This window comes from Gopherus flavomarginatus, chromosome 23 (assembly GCF_025201925.1).
Source record: "Gopherus flavomarginatus isolate rGopFla2 chromosome 23, rGopFla2.mat.asm, whole genome shotgun sequence".
NCBI lineage: Eukaryota > Metazoa > Chordata > Testudines > Testudinidae > Gopherus > Gopherus flavomarginatus.
This window is the reverse complement of record NC_066639.1, coordinates 5,949,826-5,967,843: the sequence shown is the minus strand read 5'-3', so window position 1 is coordinate 5,967,843 and position 18,018 is coordinate 5,949,826. Positions and strand designations below refer to the sequence as shown.

Here is an 18,018-nt window from a genome sequence, read left to right as displayed (position 1 = left end):
TCCTCCGTCAATCCGTGCTAGAACCTCAGAATCCTTTTCCTTTCCCCAGTTGTGGGATGGGAGACTTCCAAAAGTGCTCTCTGTGCTATAGCACATGGCTAAGCTCAGAGAATAAACCCCAAATCTTCCCTGAGCTTTGCTTTTTGAATTCTGTATTTCCGATTGCTTCAAGCCTGGGCATTGTGATTATTAACCAGTTTCTCTAGCACTGTTCCTACCACTGTTTCTGTAACATATTTTGTTTTTTATGGGACAGGGTTGTTATTCCTTTGCCTAACCCCAACCTGGAAGGCCAGGGTGTCTGTTTTCTCTCGCCCCTCCCCACAGACAAATCTGACAGGGTTGAACCTGCCTGGAGCAAACAAAAAGCCCCACCGGTCACACACACAAAGCAGATAGACATACACAAGACACAGAAGAAACTGAATAAGTTGAGCTATCAACATTTCCACTTTCCCACAGCATGTTAGTTCTGAAGGTTGTTTAATTTCTTTTTTTTCTTGGAACCAGAACTGGGGAAAGAGAACACTTGAGTCAGTGGAATTACAGCAGGAAGGGATAAGTCTCATGATTCATCACTAACCAAAGGCTTTGTAAACAGAGCGATAATGTTACTGAATGGTCTGGCTAACCCTGCAGTTAGAAACAATCAGCTCTATGGGTGGTAAATTGACAGGCTTTGCTGCTGATCATGAAATAGCAGCTGTTGAAAGGTAATATGTTTCTATTTCAATGCCTCTGGAAGTACAGAAAACAATGATCTGTGTTAAAGGCAAGTTGCCATTTCTCAGTGCCCCAATTTCTATTGTGTGTGTACAGGAAGGTTTGAATGTGTAGCAGGTAGTTTGATAAAGCTTAGCTATTTTATGTGTGTAACAGACTCTTGCCCACCTCCAGCAGAGCTTTCAGTCACATACTATGGCAACTTACTGAATGTCATGCAAATTAGTCCATTCCTCCCCATAGTCAGTCTCTGACCGGAATGTTAGAATGAGGCAGAGAACTGGGAAAGTATCGCAGTAGGAATACATTAAAAAGTGGGATTAATCAGAGCTGGGATGCAGACAGAGCCTGTTCTACAGCTGGTGAAGTGATAGGGACACACTCCCACTAGTGCAGGCTCTGAAATAACGGCAGAAGCAGATCGAAGAGAATGAGCTCATGTGGGAGCTATGGGCAGCTGCCCTGTCAGTGCACCACTCACCTGGCAGGTGTTACACAAAACACAGCACTTCCTCTCTGGAAGAGAAACACCTCTCTCCGCTGCCACCACTTCATTATACTGTCCATGAGGCTGTTTGTCCTGCAGGACTTTGATCTCTTTGAGTGGTCCATGGTGAATCATAAAAGAGCAGGAGTCATCCCAATGGAAATCTCTTCACTTCTTTCTTAGTGTTACCTTCTTAGCCCTGGCTTTGGAGATGACATTAGCCTTATCCTGTCTTGATTTTAGGTAGGATTTTGATCACCTTCTGGGGCTTGGCAGCTTACAACTTTTGAGGGCTTTTCTCTGCCTTTTTGGTCCCTGCTGCAGTCAGTACATGCTAGACATGGGCATGGTGACTTTCCTGAGGATCTTGACAGCTTTATCCAGCTTCTTGGGGGCTATTTTCCTGCTCACAGCCACTGTCATCTTCTCATGCCTTGTTCTGGAGGCCCAGCTGCTGGTTTAATGGGAAGGAGCCAAAGTGCTGGTGACTTTATCCTGCACCAAGTTGCCTTTGCTTGTCAGACTCCTGAACTCCAACTGGACGTGGCTTTTGTTCTTCTACATAGCACAGCCTTGGAGAAGAGGGATCTGCAAATGTACATTCATATGATCCCTTTGTTTAATGGATGAAAACATAAATTCTACACTTAGAGGATTGGAACTGCTTTCAGCTGATGGTCAGCTTGGCTAGATTTTTATGCATTTGGACAGTGAAATGTTGAGTGTTTACATTCATTTCAAGCATCCCCGTATAGTGAAGCTCCTGAACATAATGGAGAATGGAAATGAAAATGTTTTCCCTTTTTTCCAAAATAAAAATAAGAAAATAACAGGCTTATTAGAGGGCACTTGGATTTGAAGCAAGGACCTCTTGATCTTCAGTCAAACACTCTACCACTGAGCTTTACCCCAATGAGAGCAGATACTTTCGCCATTGTAGCTGAAGCACATCAGTGATTCCAATAGCAGGGGCAGGTTCTCTCTGGGGCACAGAGATATTTCGGGGAGCTGGTGGCTCCTTTCTTTCCTCAATCTGGATTAAACTCAGTTTTTTATTCCATGGTACATGTTTTATGGAATAACAACAGCAGCTTGAAGAAAGAGGAGAGTAACTATCTCATTCTCAGAGCTGCTGAAGGTGGCCACGTCCCCTCTGTCTGACCATTGCCATTGCAGGAGAGAAGGTTTCAATGGAATTGAATGCCCTGGCTCAAACTAGAGACACAGAAAGATTTTGCTGTTCGTTGAACAGCAAAGGAAATTGTGTCGGTATGGGAAACTGAGGAGGGACATGAAATGCCCACAGGGTGGCGCAATGCCCTAATCCAGACCTGCACAACTCGTAAAGCGGCAAGGGCCACATTACTCTAAAGTAAACAGCTGAGGGCCAAAACCCCCTTTGCCTGTGATGAGTGGCTCATACTGCAGTCTGCCCCAGTGAATGAGGGCTAGATGGAGACTGGGCAGTAGCTAAGACTGAAGTGAAGTGGGGATAGTGAGTGGAGGTTCCCCTGGGATGGGGAGACCCATAACGGTAGGGGTACTGCCAGGGGGTACTGCCAGGTTAAATGGGGCACCGGGGTCCTGGGAGGGTCGGGGGGCAGCTGCAGTGAGGCAGATCACCAGTCTGCGGTGGGCGCTCTGATGTCTGGAGAGCTAATTCCCAAGATGATCAGCAGGAGGTGCCTCCAGGTGAGTCTGCCCCTGCTTACATTGGGGAAGAATGAACATGGTTTTTGTAAAGGAAAATCATGCCTCACAAATCTACTATAATTCTTTGAGAGAGTCAACGAGCATGTGGATAAAGGTGATCCCGTGGATGTAATATACTTAGATTTTCAGAAAACCTTTGACAAGGTCTCTCCTCAAAGTCTCTGAAGCAAAATGGGATAAGATGGAAGGTCCTCTCTGGGATAGGTATGGTTCAAAGGCAAGAAAGAAAGGGTCTGATTTATAGAATGGAGAGGTAAATAGTGGTGTCCCCCTGGGGTCTGTACTGGGTCCAGCACTGTTTAACATACTCCTAAGTGATCTGGAAAAAGTGGTAAAAACAGTGAGATGGAAACATTTGCAGATGATACAAACCAACTCAAGTTAGTTACACCAAAAGAGAGTGCAAAGTGTGACAAAGGGATCTCACCAAACTGTGTGACTGGGCAGCAAAAAGGCAGATGAAATTCAATGTGGATAAATGCAAAGTAATGCACATGGGAAAACATGATCCCAACTCTACATCTAAACTGATAGGGTCTAAATTTTGCTCTTACAACTTAAGAAAGAGATCTTGGAGTTACTGTGGATACTTCTCTGAAAACATCTACTCAATGTGCATTGGCAGTCAAAAAAGCGAGCAAAATGTTGGGAAGTCATTAGGAAAGGGATGGCTAGCAAGACAGAAATATACTATTGCCTGTCTATGAATCTATGGTATGCCCACATCTTGAATATTGGAGCTGGTCCCCCATCTCAAAGAGATATATCAGAATTGGGAAAGGTACGGAAAAGAGCAACCAAAATAATTAGGAATCTTGAACAGTTTCCGTGTGAGGTGAGATTAATAAAACTGAGGGGAGTTTTCAGCTTGGAAAAGAGATGACTTAGGGGGGACGAGGATAGAGATCTATAAAATGATGACAAGTTTGGAGAAAGTAAATAAGGAAGTATCAGAGGGGTAGCCGTGTTAGTCTGGATCTGTAAGGAAGTGTTATTTACTCTTCATAACACAAGAACTAACAGTCACCCGATGAAATGAATAGACAGCAGGTTTAAAACAAACCAAAGAAAGTATTTCTTCACCCAACACACAGTCAACCTAGGGAAACTTTGCCAGAGGATGCTGTGAGGGCCAAGACTATAACACCAAAGAACTAGATAAGTTGATGGAGGAGAGGTCCATCATTGGCTATTAGCCAGGATGGGCAGGGATACAAAACCATGTTCTTGAAGTGTCCCTAACCTCTGTTTGCCGGAAGCTGGGAATGGGTGACAGGATGAATTGCTTGATGATTCCCTGTTCTGTCGATTCCCTTGCGGGCACCTGGCATTGCCCACTGTGGGAAGATAGGATTCTAGGGTGGCTGGACCATTGGTCTGATCCAGTGTGGCTGTTCTTATGACCAATAGAGGGCAGTCCCCACCAGCAATATTTATATTTGGTGCACTGAAAGGGCTAACTTTCCAAAGGTGACCAAAATGATTAGTGAAAGTGTTTTGGAGAAAAACACTTAACAGAACAATGTAAGTGAAAATTGGAAGCTGTTGTTTAAGGAGCTTGTTAGATGAGGCATAAGCCACGTTGCATAATTAGCTGAGCTTGCAATGGCCTTCCACTCAACTCGCTGACATTTCTCCCTCTGCAAATGTGGTACCCATTTTAAAATCTAGGTCCAATCAATTACAACACGTCAGGGAAGATTCTAGGCATCAATGATCTGATCATTGGGTTGATGGAGATAAACAAGACATTCCCATAAGGCTCCTTCCCTCTTCCCAAGAGCCATCCTCATCCTCTCTGCCCTTTCTGCTCCACATCCTCTGCAAACTTTCGAAGACAGATGCCTGGTGATGGCCTTTGCTCGTGGAGATGTCGCCTAGTGGTCAGGGTTTTGGTCCCGTGGGACGGGAGGGTGCAGCAGATGGCAGGGGAGCCCAGGGCTTCCCATGGGCTCTGATCCAGGCCACTCTGAGGGCAACACTTCCTACCACCCTGCTATTGTCCAAAGTTTGCAGTTTATCACAGGAAGCTCTGACGGGTGTCAGCTCACTGCTTGGCACCTCTTCTCAGCTGGGCATGTCATGGCAGCTTTCTCCTTCTTGGGGCGGCAGCTGTCTCAGTTACGCTGACAGATCCGGGTTGGTGACTTGTCAGTGGGTGGGGTCGAAGTGGGAATTCAGGAGCTTAGCTCTACAGCATGAACTAAAAGCCACCTGGCTGCTAGCTAAGACTGTAGAAAAGACTCGTTTTCTCTCTCCCTCTAAGTGATCGTGGTGCCACTAGCTGGGACACAGCACCGCACCCTGGAGATGTGTGGGTTACATACGTCCCCTAGCTGAGGAAGCGCATCCTGAGCTTCAGAGAGTTCCCAGCTGTAATCCCAGACGACCCCTGTAACAATTGGCCTCTGGCAGGACACTGCTGAGAGTATCAACTCAGGACAAATTTCTTGGTGCAGGGCAATCACAGTCCTGCCTAGAATATGAGGAAAGTGTACTAGAGAACCAGAGAGCACAGCCGCTCCGTGTCAGAGCCCCAGAGATCCCGCAGAAATGATGAGCTGCATGCCATTCTAGGGGGTACCCCTGCAACAACCCCACCTGTTGCTTCCCTCCTCCCCCAACCCTTCTGGGCTACAGTGGCAGTGTCTCCCCCCCCACCCCCATTTGTGTAATGAAGTAATAAAGAATGCAGGAGTGAGAAACCTGACTTCTTAGTGAGATAAAATGAGGGGGAGGAAGCCTCCAGCTGCTATGATAGTCCAGGCAGGACATTAAACAGTGGGGGGGGGAGAGGAGCCCCGCCTCCCGCTGCTATGATAGTCCAGGCAGTACAGAATCTTTTCATTAGACTTGAAAGGGCAGGGAGGGGCTGATGGAGCTCAGCCTCTAGTTGCTATGATGGAGGCAGTTACCAGCCGTTCTGTACTATCTGCCAGGAATGACCAGGGGTCATTCTCATTTTTACCCACGTGCCCTGGCCGACCTCACCGAGGCCAGCCAAGAGCACTCACAGGCTGATGGTGACAATGGATAGCAGTCATATTGTACCTTCTGCAACCAGGAAGAGGATGCTGGTGTTCAGTGCTACAGCACCTCGTCTACCAGCAGCATGCGGTAGACATAGGGTGACATTGAAAAAAGGTGAGAAACTTTTTTTTCCCTTTTCTTTCAGGGGGCGCAAGGGTGTAAATTGATGAAATATACCCTGAAACACCCGGGAAAATGTTTTTGACCCTTCAGGCACTGGGAGCTCAGCAAGAATGCAAATGCTTTTCAGAGACTGCGGGGATTGTGGGATAACTGGAGTCCTCAGTACCCTCTCCCTTCCTCCATGAGCATCCATTTGATTCTTTGGCTTTCCGTTACGCTTGTCATGCAGCACTGTGCTGTGGACTCTGTATCATAGCCTGGAGATTTTTTCAAATGCTTTGACATTTCGTCTTCTCTAACGGAGCTGTGATAGAACAGATTTGTCTCCCCATAGAGTGATCAGATCCAGTATCTCCCGTACGGTCCATAGTGGAGCTCTTTTTGGATTTGGGACAGCATCACTACCTGTGCTGATCAGAGCTCCATGCTGGGCAAACAGGAAATGAAATTCAAAAGTTCGCAGAGCTTTTCCTGTCTACCTGGCCAGTGCATCCGAGTTCAGATTGCTGTCCAGAGTGGTCACAATGGTGCACTGTGGGATAGCGCTCAGAGGCCAGTACCGTTGATTTGCAGAGCAGTACAGCAGAATGTCTAACATCTTCTCTTTGCTAAGATAATATTCGGGTTCAACTCCATCATAGCAAACAGAAGCTTCCTACCCCTGGGCTGCTCTCCAGTACTGAGCCTCCTGCACACAGACCATCTGAGACTTGCACAGTGTTACCACACCCTTGCCCTCAACCTGAGTTTTCCTTGTGAGTCACTGCCTTCACTTACTCCTCACTGAGCCCCACAGTTCACGCAAACATATGCCCCCAGAGTGCTGACAACCCCCAAGGCAAGAACACACCCTTGGGCACCTTTACTGACAAAGCCTACAACACTCAGCATGGAAATGAGGCAGAATTGGCCCCCCAAGTTTCACATGCACCTCTCTGTGTAGCACAGGCACAGCTCTGCCCAGCTGCTCCAACCCATCCCTCCATCAGCCAGTCACAGCTACAGCTGGCCCAGTGCACACAGCTGGAGGCATGTGGATAGATGCTGGAATTCCCGTCTGTGCTGTGTTCACAGATGGGAATCCCAGCAACTATGACTTTCTTAGGTGCCTCCTTCTGACACTTGTCAGAAAAAACAACCAGTTTCTTTTGCAAGTATTTGCATTGCAAGGCAGAGGCAGTCTTCTCTGTTTCCTCAAAGGATTGACCAAAAGGTGGGAAGAGCGGACACATTTGGCAAAGCACCACTGAGAGCTGCATCTCTAACCTCCACTTTACCTGGCAGGTGCCTTGGCCAGCTTAGCCACGGTGCTGCTGTCTGGGACTTTTCTCCCAGCTGCTCCCTTTTTCATCAGTGACAATCAAAAGGAAGGTGACATGACATCTGTGTGTGGACATCCCCAGCAAATCACAAGGACATGGGACACAGAATCTCATGTTGCAGCAATTGCAGTCAAAGCAACCACCATGCTAATACCAGTCACAGCAGCCTTTTCATCAACTCCAGGCTTGTGATTTGATTCTTTCCAGTGCTTCTCGCCAAAGAAGCCTTTTCTTTAGCAAGCAATTACTTGTGTTGCCAAGGGAGGTGGTCTCTGCTTCCCAGAAAGACACAGGAAAATGTGAGTGAGGAGACAAAAGCCATACAACAAGGCACCACTGAGAACTGAACCCAGGATCTCCTGTTTATTAAACAGCTGCTTTAGCCAGCTAAGCCATGGTGCCTGCCTCAAGAAAGTATTTGCAACTGTTTTATTTGATGGCCCAGGACAACACCTGCAAATTCCAAAGTACAGGTGTTCCCCATTTCCCTCAAGACTTGCAAGGAAGAACTGGCAGGCCAAGCCAGGATGTGTCTCTTACATCCTTATTAATATGTGTGAACAAAGAAATTGTATGTTGCTTCTGCCCAGCCAGATGGGTTTGTTAGTATAATGGAAAAGTGAAGGGATAGAGCTAAAGTGTTACTAGCCTGGCACACACCGATGGGGAAACCTAGAGAAAGTGGTGCCAGCCCTTTGATGGGTCAGCTGGCAGAGCAGAGGACTTGAGCCGGCACTCAGGAAGTCATCCTTACGTCGCCCTTGTGACTCCAGCTTGAGGGAGAGCTGCTTTTTCTTCCTCTTGCTGAGAAAGAGCAAGAGAAGAATGAAAGGTCAGGTGGGCCAACTCGGTGCAGAAGCCCAAGCTGTCTTTTCCTGCTGCATAGCCTGAAATGAGGGACTCGTGGCAGTTAAAGGCACTGCTGCACTTTCAGAAAACATCCCACCCCTGCACAAAGAGGGATAGAAGAGCCTGTTAGTCTAGTACGCTCCCAACTGAACTATTTCAGCAGCTGCTAGGTTTCTTTTTGGCCTCCTGCTTTTCTGTGTGGGATGTTTTTTTCAGCTGTGGCACAGAAAAAGGACGTCACTGCGAGCAGCCCATGAAGACAAGATTTACTTTTGCCTTCCTCAGATGGTTGGGGAGAGCGAGGAGCAGCACTATGTGCTCCATGTGTCCTGGTCACTTTCCCCACCTGGGCTGTGCTGTGAGGGGAGCATCAGAAGCTGCTGCTCTCTGCCCTCCCGCTATGCAGCCCAGCTGAGGAAAGTGACCTGGATGCAGGGAGCTCGGATGATCTCGCTTCTCGACCCCCCACCCCTGCTAGGGAAGGCTGCTATGTGCTGTCTTTATGGCTGCACTTTCAGTGATGGAGGTTTCTCTATCCCATTGTTCCAGGGGCCTCCTACTAGATTGCCAGCTGCTTTTCAACTGCAGTGTGGAGACTGCTTGTGTGTGGAGAGAGACAGTGTGTGTGTTGGGGAAGGGTGAGTGTGTTGAGGTAGGTAGGAGCAGATCATTATTATCCCTACTTGAAAGAGGGAGAAGCTAAGGCTGAGAAAGGAGAATTGACTTGTCTTAGGTCACACAGCCAGTCAGAGGCAGAGTTGGGAATAGGAACCCAGAGCCCTGATTTTCAAATTTACCTTCGGATCTTGAATTTCAGACATTCAATGACCGGAATAAATTGCTCTCAGAGGAGCTCCAGACCAACAACAGTGCACAGTAATTATTCAGCAAGTATTTGAGGAGAACTGCAATGTTAGAGAGAATCATCAACTGCTCAGAGACAATTAATGCAGAGAAGCAGCAAAATTCATCAAACATAGAACTGGTTCTGACTTATTTCCTTGGTCTTAAAAGAGACCAACAAGGACCTGAGTCTCCTCCCTGTCAATAACCCCCTGCTCAGGCAACCAGGGTAGAGACTGAGAACGGAAGGCTGAGGGTTCTCACCAGAGAGCCCAAAAGATGGCCCAGGTCACTGGTGGGGATCACTGCCTGAGCACTATTTCAGCCCGACATATTTGGCTGGACTCTCCACAGTGAGAGCTGCAGAGCACTCCCCTGAAAAACACACACACACACGTCTCCTAGTGTTGGGAGCGGAACAGGAGAAAGGAGAAAAGCAAGAGACAAAGAAAAAGGAGAGAGGGATGGATGGAGGAAACGGTGAAACAAAAAGGACAAACCCTAATGTCTGCAGTGATTCTAAGGGACAAAATCCCAGGTGTGGAATAAAATTCTGCCTCCTTAAGCTCCTGTTTTCCATGCCTAGAATTCAGCTGTCACCAGATGGATCAGACTGAACAGGTTTCAAACCTCCAGGAGGCTCTTACCTTCTAAACAGGGACGGCTGTTTTCTAGTAAAATCACTACAAGAGAAGGAGAAAACTCGAAAGAGGTTCCTCCTGGTGCTCAAATCTGTGAACCCGAATACTCTCTCAGTCCTCAAAGACAGACTTGGAGAAGGAGACTTGCTGAAGCAAAGCCACAGGGGTCTCTGAGGTTTCCCTGGCCCCTTGCCCCTGTCCTGCCTGGCTGATGTCAGCGTCTCTCTGTGAGGTCACCAGCGCCCCATCACCTTTGACCAATAGTCTGAGGTGCTGCAAAAGGTCTTTTTGATGTCACTGCCACACCCCTCCCTTGTTGTGCTAATGTCCTTCCCTGGCCAGACACTTTGGAGGTTTGAGCTACTCCCTGTGAATCACCCCACTCAAGGACCGTTCATTCTAGGCAGCAAGCCGGATAGACAGGAAAACATCAGACGCTGTTCCCAATGTTACACTCGGTTTTTCAGAAATGCATCGACTTTGTGGCCAAAAGAGACCATTAGAGCATCTAGTCATATAATCATAGAATATCAGGGTTGGAAGGGACCTCAGGTGGTATCTAGTCCAATCCACTGCTCAAAGCAGGACCAATCCCCAACTAAATCATCCCAGCCAGGGCTTTGTCAAGGCTGACCTTAAAAACTTCTAAGGAAGGAGATTCCGCCACCTCCCTAGGTAACCCATTCCAGTGCTTCACCACCCTCCTAGTGAAAAAGCTTTTCCCTAATATTCAACCTAAACCTCCCCCGTTGCAACTTGAGACCATTACTGCTTGTTCTGTCATCAAGTACCACAGAGAACAGTCTAGATCCATCCTCTTTGGAATTCCCTTTCAGGTACTTGAAAGCAGTTTCAAATCCCCCCTCAGTCTTCTCTTCTGCAGACTAAACAAGCCCAGTTCCCTCAGTCTTTCCTCATAAGTCATGTGCTCCAGACCCCTAATCATTTTTGTTGCCCTCTGCTGGACTCTTTCCAATGTTTCCACATCCTTCTTGTAGTGTGGGGCCCAAAACTGGACACAGTACTCCAGATGAAGCCTCACCAATGTCAAATAGAGGGGAATGATCACATCCCTCGATCTGCTGGCAATGCCCCTACTTATTCAGCCCAAAATGCCATTAGCCTTCTTGGCAACAAGGGCACCCTGCTGACTTATATCCAGCTTCTAATCCACTGTAACCCTTAGGTCCTTTTCTGCAGAACTGCTGCCTGGCCATCCGGTCCCTAGTCTGTAACAGTGAATGGGATTCTTCCGTCCTAAGTGCAGGATTCTGCACTCGTCCTTGTTGAACCTCATCAGATTTCTTTTGCCCCAGTCCTCTAATTTGTCTAGGTCCCTCTGTATCCTATCCCTACACTCCAGCATATATAACACTCCTCCCAGTTTAGTGTCATCTGCAAACTTGCTGAGGGTGCAATCCACACCATCCTCCAGATCATCAATGAAGATATTGAACAAAACCAGCCCCAGGACCGACCCTTGGGGCACTGCGCTTGAAACCGGCTGCCAATTAGACATGGAGCCATTGATCACTGCCCATTGAGCCTGACGATCTAGCCAGATTTCTATCCATCTTACAGTCCATTCATCCAGCCCATACTTCTTTAACTTGCTGGCAAGAATACTGTGGGAGACCATATCAAAAGCTTTGCTAAAGTCAAGGAATAACACATCCACTGCTTTCCCCTCATCCACAGAGTCAGTTATCTCCTCATGGAAGGCAATTAGGTTAGTCAGGCATGACTTGCCCTTGGTGAATCCATGCTGACTGTTCCTGATCACTTTCCTCTCCTCTAAGTGCTTCAGAATTGATTCCTTGAGGACCTGCTCCATGATTTTTCCAGGGACTGAGGTGAGGCTGACTGGCCTGTAGTTCCCTGGATCCTCTTTCTTCCCTTTTTTAAAGATAGGCACTACAGTAGCCTTTTTCCAGTCATCCGGGACCTCCCCCGATCGCCATGAGTTTTCAAAGATAATGGCCAATGGCTCTGCAATCACATCCGCCAACTCCTTTAGCACCCTCGGATGCAGCGCATTCGGCCCCATGGACATGTGCTCGTCTCCAGTTTTTCTAAATAGTCCCGAACCACTTCTTTCTCCACAGAGGGCTGGTCACCTCCTCCCCATACTGTGCTGCCCAGTGCAGCAGTCTGGGAGCTGACCTTGTTTGTGAAGACAGAGGCAAAAAAATCATTGAGTACATTAGCTTTTTCCACATCCTCTGTCCACTAAGTTACCTCCCTCATTCAGTAAGGGGCCCACACTTTCCTTGACTTTCTTCATGTTACTAACATACCTGAAGAAACCCTTCTTCTTACTCTTAACATCTCTTGCTAGCTGCAACTCCATGTGTGATTTGGCCTTCCTGATTTCACTCCTGGATGCCTGAGCAATATTTTTACACTCCTCCCTGGCCATTTCTCCAATCTTCCACTTCTTGGAAGCTTCTTTTTTGCGTTTAAGATCAGCAAGGATTTCACTGTTAAGCCAAGCTGGTCGCCTGCCATATTTACTATTCTTTCTACACATCTGGATGGTTTTTTCCTGCAACCTCAGTAAGGATTCTTTAATCCGTTAGAGGATTGGAACTGATTTCAGTGGAGTCACATGTTTTCTAGGTTTTTATGCATTTGCACAGGAAAATATTGAGTGTTTGCATTCATTTCAGGGATCCCTACTCAGTGGAACTTGTGAACATAAGAGAAATGCAATAACTTTTGTTGAAGGAAGAGATGTGTAAGGGGGCACTTGGATCTGAACCAAGGACTACTTGATCTGCAGTCAAACACTCTACTACTGAGCTGTACCCCCATGACTGCTGTGAAAGTAAGTCAGTGATCTTAAAGAGTTTGAAGGACAGGCCCTGCCTCAGAGATCTCCTGTTCTCTTCCCAGACCACAGTGCTTTTAAAAATGGGGTTTCATTAAACTTATAGATACATGGAGACACCACAGCTTGCACACCCACCCACATAGATTCCCCCAGTGACGTAGCTACCACCTTTCGGGGAGATGGATTAACTACATGGGCGGGACAGCTCTCTCCCCTCTGCTTAGAGCATCTTCATTATTTATGAATAGGTAGGAAAGAACCTCCTGAATGGACACTAACCAATTGATCAAATATTGCTGGGTCTGCATTCAATATGGGTAACTGGTCATACTGGGCTGGATTAGAAGAAGCATTGCCAGCAGATCGAGGGAAGTGATTATTCCACTCTATTCGGCACTGGTGAGGCCACATCTGGAGCATTGTGTCCAGTTTTCACCCTCCCACTACAGAAACAAGTTGAATTGAGTCTAGGGGAGGGCAACAAAAATGATTAGGGGGCAGGGGACTTACAAGGAGAGGCTGAGGACAGGGCCACCCAGAGGGGGGGCACGTGGGGCAATTTGCCCCAGGCCCTACAGGGTCCCCATGAGAATATAGTATTCTAGAGTATTGCAACTTTTTTTATGGAAAGGGCCCCCAAAATTGTTTTGCCCCAGGCTCTGAGTCCTCTGGGTGGCCCTGCCCACTCCACCCCCTGACTCATTCTCCTCCCTCTGAGGCCCCACCTGTGCTCTGCCCTCACTCCCATTTGGCCACTTCCCACCCCTGCTCTTCCTCTTTGGCTGAGGCCTGCTGGTCCACCTTTCGCTTGCTCCTCTCCTCCCCGAAGGCCTCCTTGTGTCTCTCCACCCCCTAAACCAAGGCCTGTCTGCTGTCCCCACCTCTCTGCCCTTCCCCTGAGACTCACCCTGCCCAAACCTCTCTGCCCCCTCCCCTAAGACCAGCCCTGCCCACCACTTGCGCCTCTCTGCTTCTCCCCTGAGACCCACCCTGCCCAGCACTCACACCTCTCTATCCCCTCCCCTGACCTGCCCTGTCCACCACCCACACCTCTCTGCCCCTCCCCTAAGACCCGCCCTGTCCACCTCTTTCCTCGGTCATCTCTTGTTATTCCTTGAAACATCAAGGATGGAATAAATAGCTGAGTTTACTCCAGGGTGAGGAAGAAAGGAGCCACCAATCCCCTAGCAAAGCTCAGTGCCCAGGAGAAAACCTACCCTCTGCTATTGCAATCCCTGATGTGCTGGGGATATGATGGTAAAGGAACTGTCTGAATGATCAAGGCAGGAAATGGACAACAATCTACAGGAACGTCATTGACCACAAACACACTCTCCTCGTGCTCCAGCCAGAAGGGAAATGGCCAGGAATTCTTGCAGTTCAGCCATGGACACACTTGCACAATGGCACAGCAGTGTGTGTGTTGTGGAAGCTGTTCTGAGGGAACAACTGGAATTGATCACAGATTGTGAACAGAACTAGAATGTAGTGAGAGACCCATCTCCAGCAAGTAGTTAGAGCTGAGTGGTTAAGGCGATGGACTAGCAATCCATTGGGATCTCCCGGCACAGGTTCAAATCCTGTCAACTATGGGGGAAGCTGTGGTTCTTTAGTTTCAAGGGAGCTGGGTCTTGTCTCACTCTCAAGCTATGTCTGCACTATTGGGTAATGTGGCTTTAAACTGTTTTAATTAAACAGTTGTTGCATGTCCACACTATGCCCCTTGTGTCACCAGAGCACATCCATGCTAGAATCTTGGATGGCCACAGAGAGCAGTGCATTGTGGGTAGGTGTGCAACTGGCTGCAGGTGTTTTGGGAAGGGTTTGCAAGACCTCATGGCTGGTACAGCATCACATGATGCAGGTTTCTCTATCCCATTGTTCTATGGGAATCCTACTAGATTGCCAGCTGCTTTTCAACTGCAATGTGCCTGTTGGGGTTGAGAATGTGTTTGGGTGTGTAGGGGGAGAGTGAGTGTGTGGGTACACTGTCTCTAAGTCCAGACAGCTGCTGCAAGCAACCAGTCCTGAGGCAGGGGGAGGGAGACAGCCCCAACATCAGCCCCTGCTTCCCTCACTGGCTCAGGTCAGCACAGCAGCCTCTGTCTCACACACACACACACACACACACACACACACACACACACAGAGAGATGCCTGCTTAGCTCTGTGTCAGGGGTGCTGAAACAGGGGGTTAGAGGGCTGTGGCTCCACCACTGTTTACCAGCTGTTAGGACCAGTGACGGAGTGGAGGGAATGGTGGAGTCTTAGGGGGGAGAAGAGGCGTTCTGTGGGTGTGGCCTATGGAGGAGGGGTGGTGTGAGTGTGGGTCCCTGGGGAAGGGGTGTCATGGGAGTGCCACAGTTCAGACAACGATGCCCCCTCCCACTGTAAGGAAGCTCTTACCGCCCCTGCTCTGTGTTCGTAGCTCAGGATAGAGCAGCGTTCCACGGCAGTGATTTGCTCCCGGGGGCTCCAGCAGGGGGGCTTGGGAGATGATTTAAAGGGCCCGGGGCTCCGGCCACTGCAGGGAGCCCTGGGCCCTTTAAATCACCAGCCTGGGGAAGCCAGGCTGAGCTGGCACAGCATACCCACTCTTGCCGGTATCCCATACTGGACTGGACGGACTTACGTTCACCTCTGGAAGGTCCTCACGTGGATCAATAACTGGTTAAAAGCTAGAAAACAAAGTTTAGGAATAAATGGTCAGTTTTCAGGATGCAAACAGGTAACAAGTGGTGTCTGTACTGGGACCAGGACTAGTCAACATATTGATAAATGATCTGCTAAACAGCAAGGTGACAAAATTTGCAGATGATCCAAAACTACTGAGGATAGTTAAGTAGTCTGTGAGGAGCTAAAAAGAGATTTCACAAAACTGGGTGAAAGGGCAACAAAATGGCAGATGAAATTCAATGCTGATAAATGCAAAGTGATGCACATTGGCAAACATAATCCCAACTCTACATATAAAACGATGGGATGTAAAATAGCTATTGCAACTCAAGTGAGAGATCTTGGCGTCACTGTGGATAGTTCTCTGCAAACATCCACTCAGTGTGCAGCAGCCGTCAAAAAGCAAACAGAATGTTGGGAGTCATTAAGAAAGGGATAGAAAATGAGAGAGAAAATCTTATTGCCGCTGTATAAATCCATGGTACGCCCACATCTTGAATGCTGCTTGCAGATAGGGTCACCCTATCTCAGAAAAGATGTATTGGAATTGGAAAAGGTTCAGAAAGGGGTATGGAGTGTCTGCCATATGAGGAGAGAATAATAAGATTGGGACTTTTCAGCTTGCAGAAAAGATGACTAAGGGAGGATATGATAGAGGTCTATAAAATCATGGCTGGTGTGGAGAAAGTAAATAAGGAAGTGTTACTTATTCCTTCTCATAACACAAGAACTTGGGGTCACCAAATGAAATTAATAGGCAGCATGTTTAAAACAAACAAAAGGAAGTATTTTTTCACACAACACACAGTCAATGTGTGGAACTCCTTGCCAGAGGATATTTTGAAGGTCAAGACTATGACAGGGCTCAGAAAAAGAGCTAAATCGATTCATGGAGGACATGCTCTGAGCCAGGATGGGCAGAGAAAGTGTCCCTAGTCTCTGTTTGCTGGAAGCGGGTGACAGGGGATAGATCACTTGATGATTACCTGTTCTGTTCATTCTCTCTGGGACACCTGGCTTTGGCCGCTATGGGAAGACAGGACACTGGGTGAGATGGACCCAGTCTGACCCAATCTGGCTGCTCTTACATCCTTATGCTCCTTTCATACAGATGCCTGGGATTCTGCCTCTCAATGTGTCCCTGAGGTCTCAGCCAAAATGCCCAGACAGGCAAACACTCTGGGCTCCTGAAACCTCTGCCCCCCACCTAGTGCCTATGGCTCATCCCTGACCCTTGCTGCTGCTCCTTGCTGTAGAAGGTGAAAGGAGCGGAGGCAGCACAGGAGCCTTCTGGGGATGCAGATCTGAGGCTTTGGGAGAGACACATTGTCTGAGACATCAGAGCGCTGTAAACCATGCAGCCACCCCCTCAATCAGGGGCCTGCTCCAGCCCTGAGTCTGGGTTACCGTCATCCCACCCACACAGCAGGGTGCCCACTGTTGTGTATTTGGTTGTCATGGTATTTGTTCCCATGCAACTGAGTTTGATTATTAGGGGTTAGCCCAGCCAGCTTCAGCCGGTAGGGTGAGCTCTGTGTCTGTAAATAAATGGTAGTTTTGTTAGCTGTCTGCTGTCTGGCCTCAAGTGATTTCTTCTTAAACCGGCTGCCCCCAAGGATATAACAAGTGGCGATGAGGATGGGATTCCGGTGCTGCTCCAGCAAGAGAAGGAAGTAGAAGTCAATGTACAGAAAGTGAAACTAAAAATCATGGCTACTCTGACCAGGCCACTGGAACCTTTTGATGAGAATATAGAGCAGTGGCCTGCGTATACTGAGTGTTTTGAGCTTTTTGTTATTGCAAATGACATTACAGAAGAGAAGATGGTGCCCATATTCCTAAGTGTGGTAGGATCTAAAACCTACTCCCTGTTACGCAGCTTACTATACCCTGTTAAGCCTGAGACTAAATCTTGCAGTGACATGGTGGAAATCCTGGGGTCCCATTTTTCCCCAAAACCACTGGTAGTTGCTGAAGATATCGGTTCCACAAAAGAGACCAAAAAGAAGATGAAACAGCTGTACAATTTGTAGCAATTTTAAAAAAGCTAGCAGAACACTGTGAATTTAAAGAGATGTTAAATGATGCCCTGCGTGACAGGTTAGTGTGTGGCCTCTACAGAGAAGCTATACGGAAGTGCCTACTGACAGAGGCTCAGCTTACATTACAGAAGGCTGTTGATATTGCTGTATCCATGGAACTGGCTACAAGGGAGGAGCAATACATCGGTGCATCCCCTAGGCTGCTAAAAGTGTCACAAGAACCTACCCACAAAACTGTGCAGAGTCAGGAATGTTACCACTGTGGTAAGCCAGGTCACCAGGCATCAGAATGCTGGTGTAAGGACCTGGTGTGTCGACACTGTGGCAAAAAGGGACACATTGAATGTGCCTGTAAACAAAAGAACAAGAGGCCTGTGGTCTGGCCGACAAAAAGAGGAACCCTGCATACCCTAGAGCAGACCCAGGATGATCAAAGTGGCACCTCATCGCAAGCGGAAGTGCCACTGCATGTTTTGTCTTTGGCAGTGGGCTCACATGAATTCAGGATAACCCCGTTATTGGATGGCAAACCTATATGCATGGAACTGGACACCGGTGCAGCCGTCTCGCTGGTCTCCGAAACTGTGTATAAAGAAAAGCTACAGCACCTTCCGCTTAAGGCAACAAAAACTGTTCTGACGACGTATACGGGAGAAGCTGTTCCCATGTTGGGCACTATTGATGTTAAGGTGGAGCTCAATGGACAGGCTGCTAAATTGCCACTGTTTGTGGTGAG

General features: G+C 48.0%; 2 protein-coding genes and 1 non-coding gene across 5 annotated transcripts in view; 1 reads left to right on the top strand and 2 right to left on the bottom strand.

Annotated features, from left to right (window-relative positions):
• The window catches only part of LOC127039397 (zinc finger protein 501-like), a 190,263-nt gene that overhangs the window by 58,056 nt on the left and 114,189 nt on the right, over positions 1 to 18,018 (bottom strand). The gene's annotated exons all lie outside the window — the stretch shown is intronic.
• LOC127039730 (zinc finger protein 79-like) overlaps positions 12,997 to 18,018 on the bottom strand; it is a 74,437-nt gene continuing 69,415 nt past the window's right edge. The window contains exon 4 of the mRNA XM_050933588.1: positions 12,997 to 13,031. Within this exon, the coding sequence (XP_050789545.1) occupies positions 12,997 to 13,031 (35 nt within the window). The remainder of the gene's footprint in view (positions 13,032 to 18,018) is intronic.
• TRNAA-AGC (transfer RNA alanine (anticodon AGC)) lies at positions 14,075 to 14,156 on the top strand. The gene has a single exon. It is a non-coding gene; the product is annotated as a tRNA-Ala (tRNA).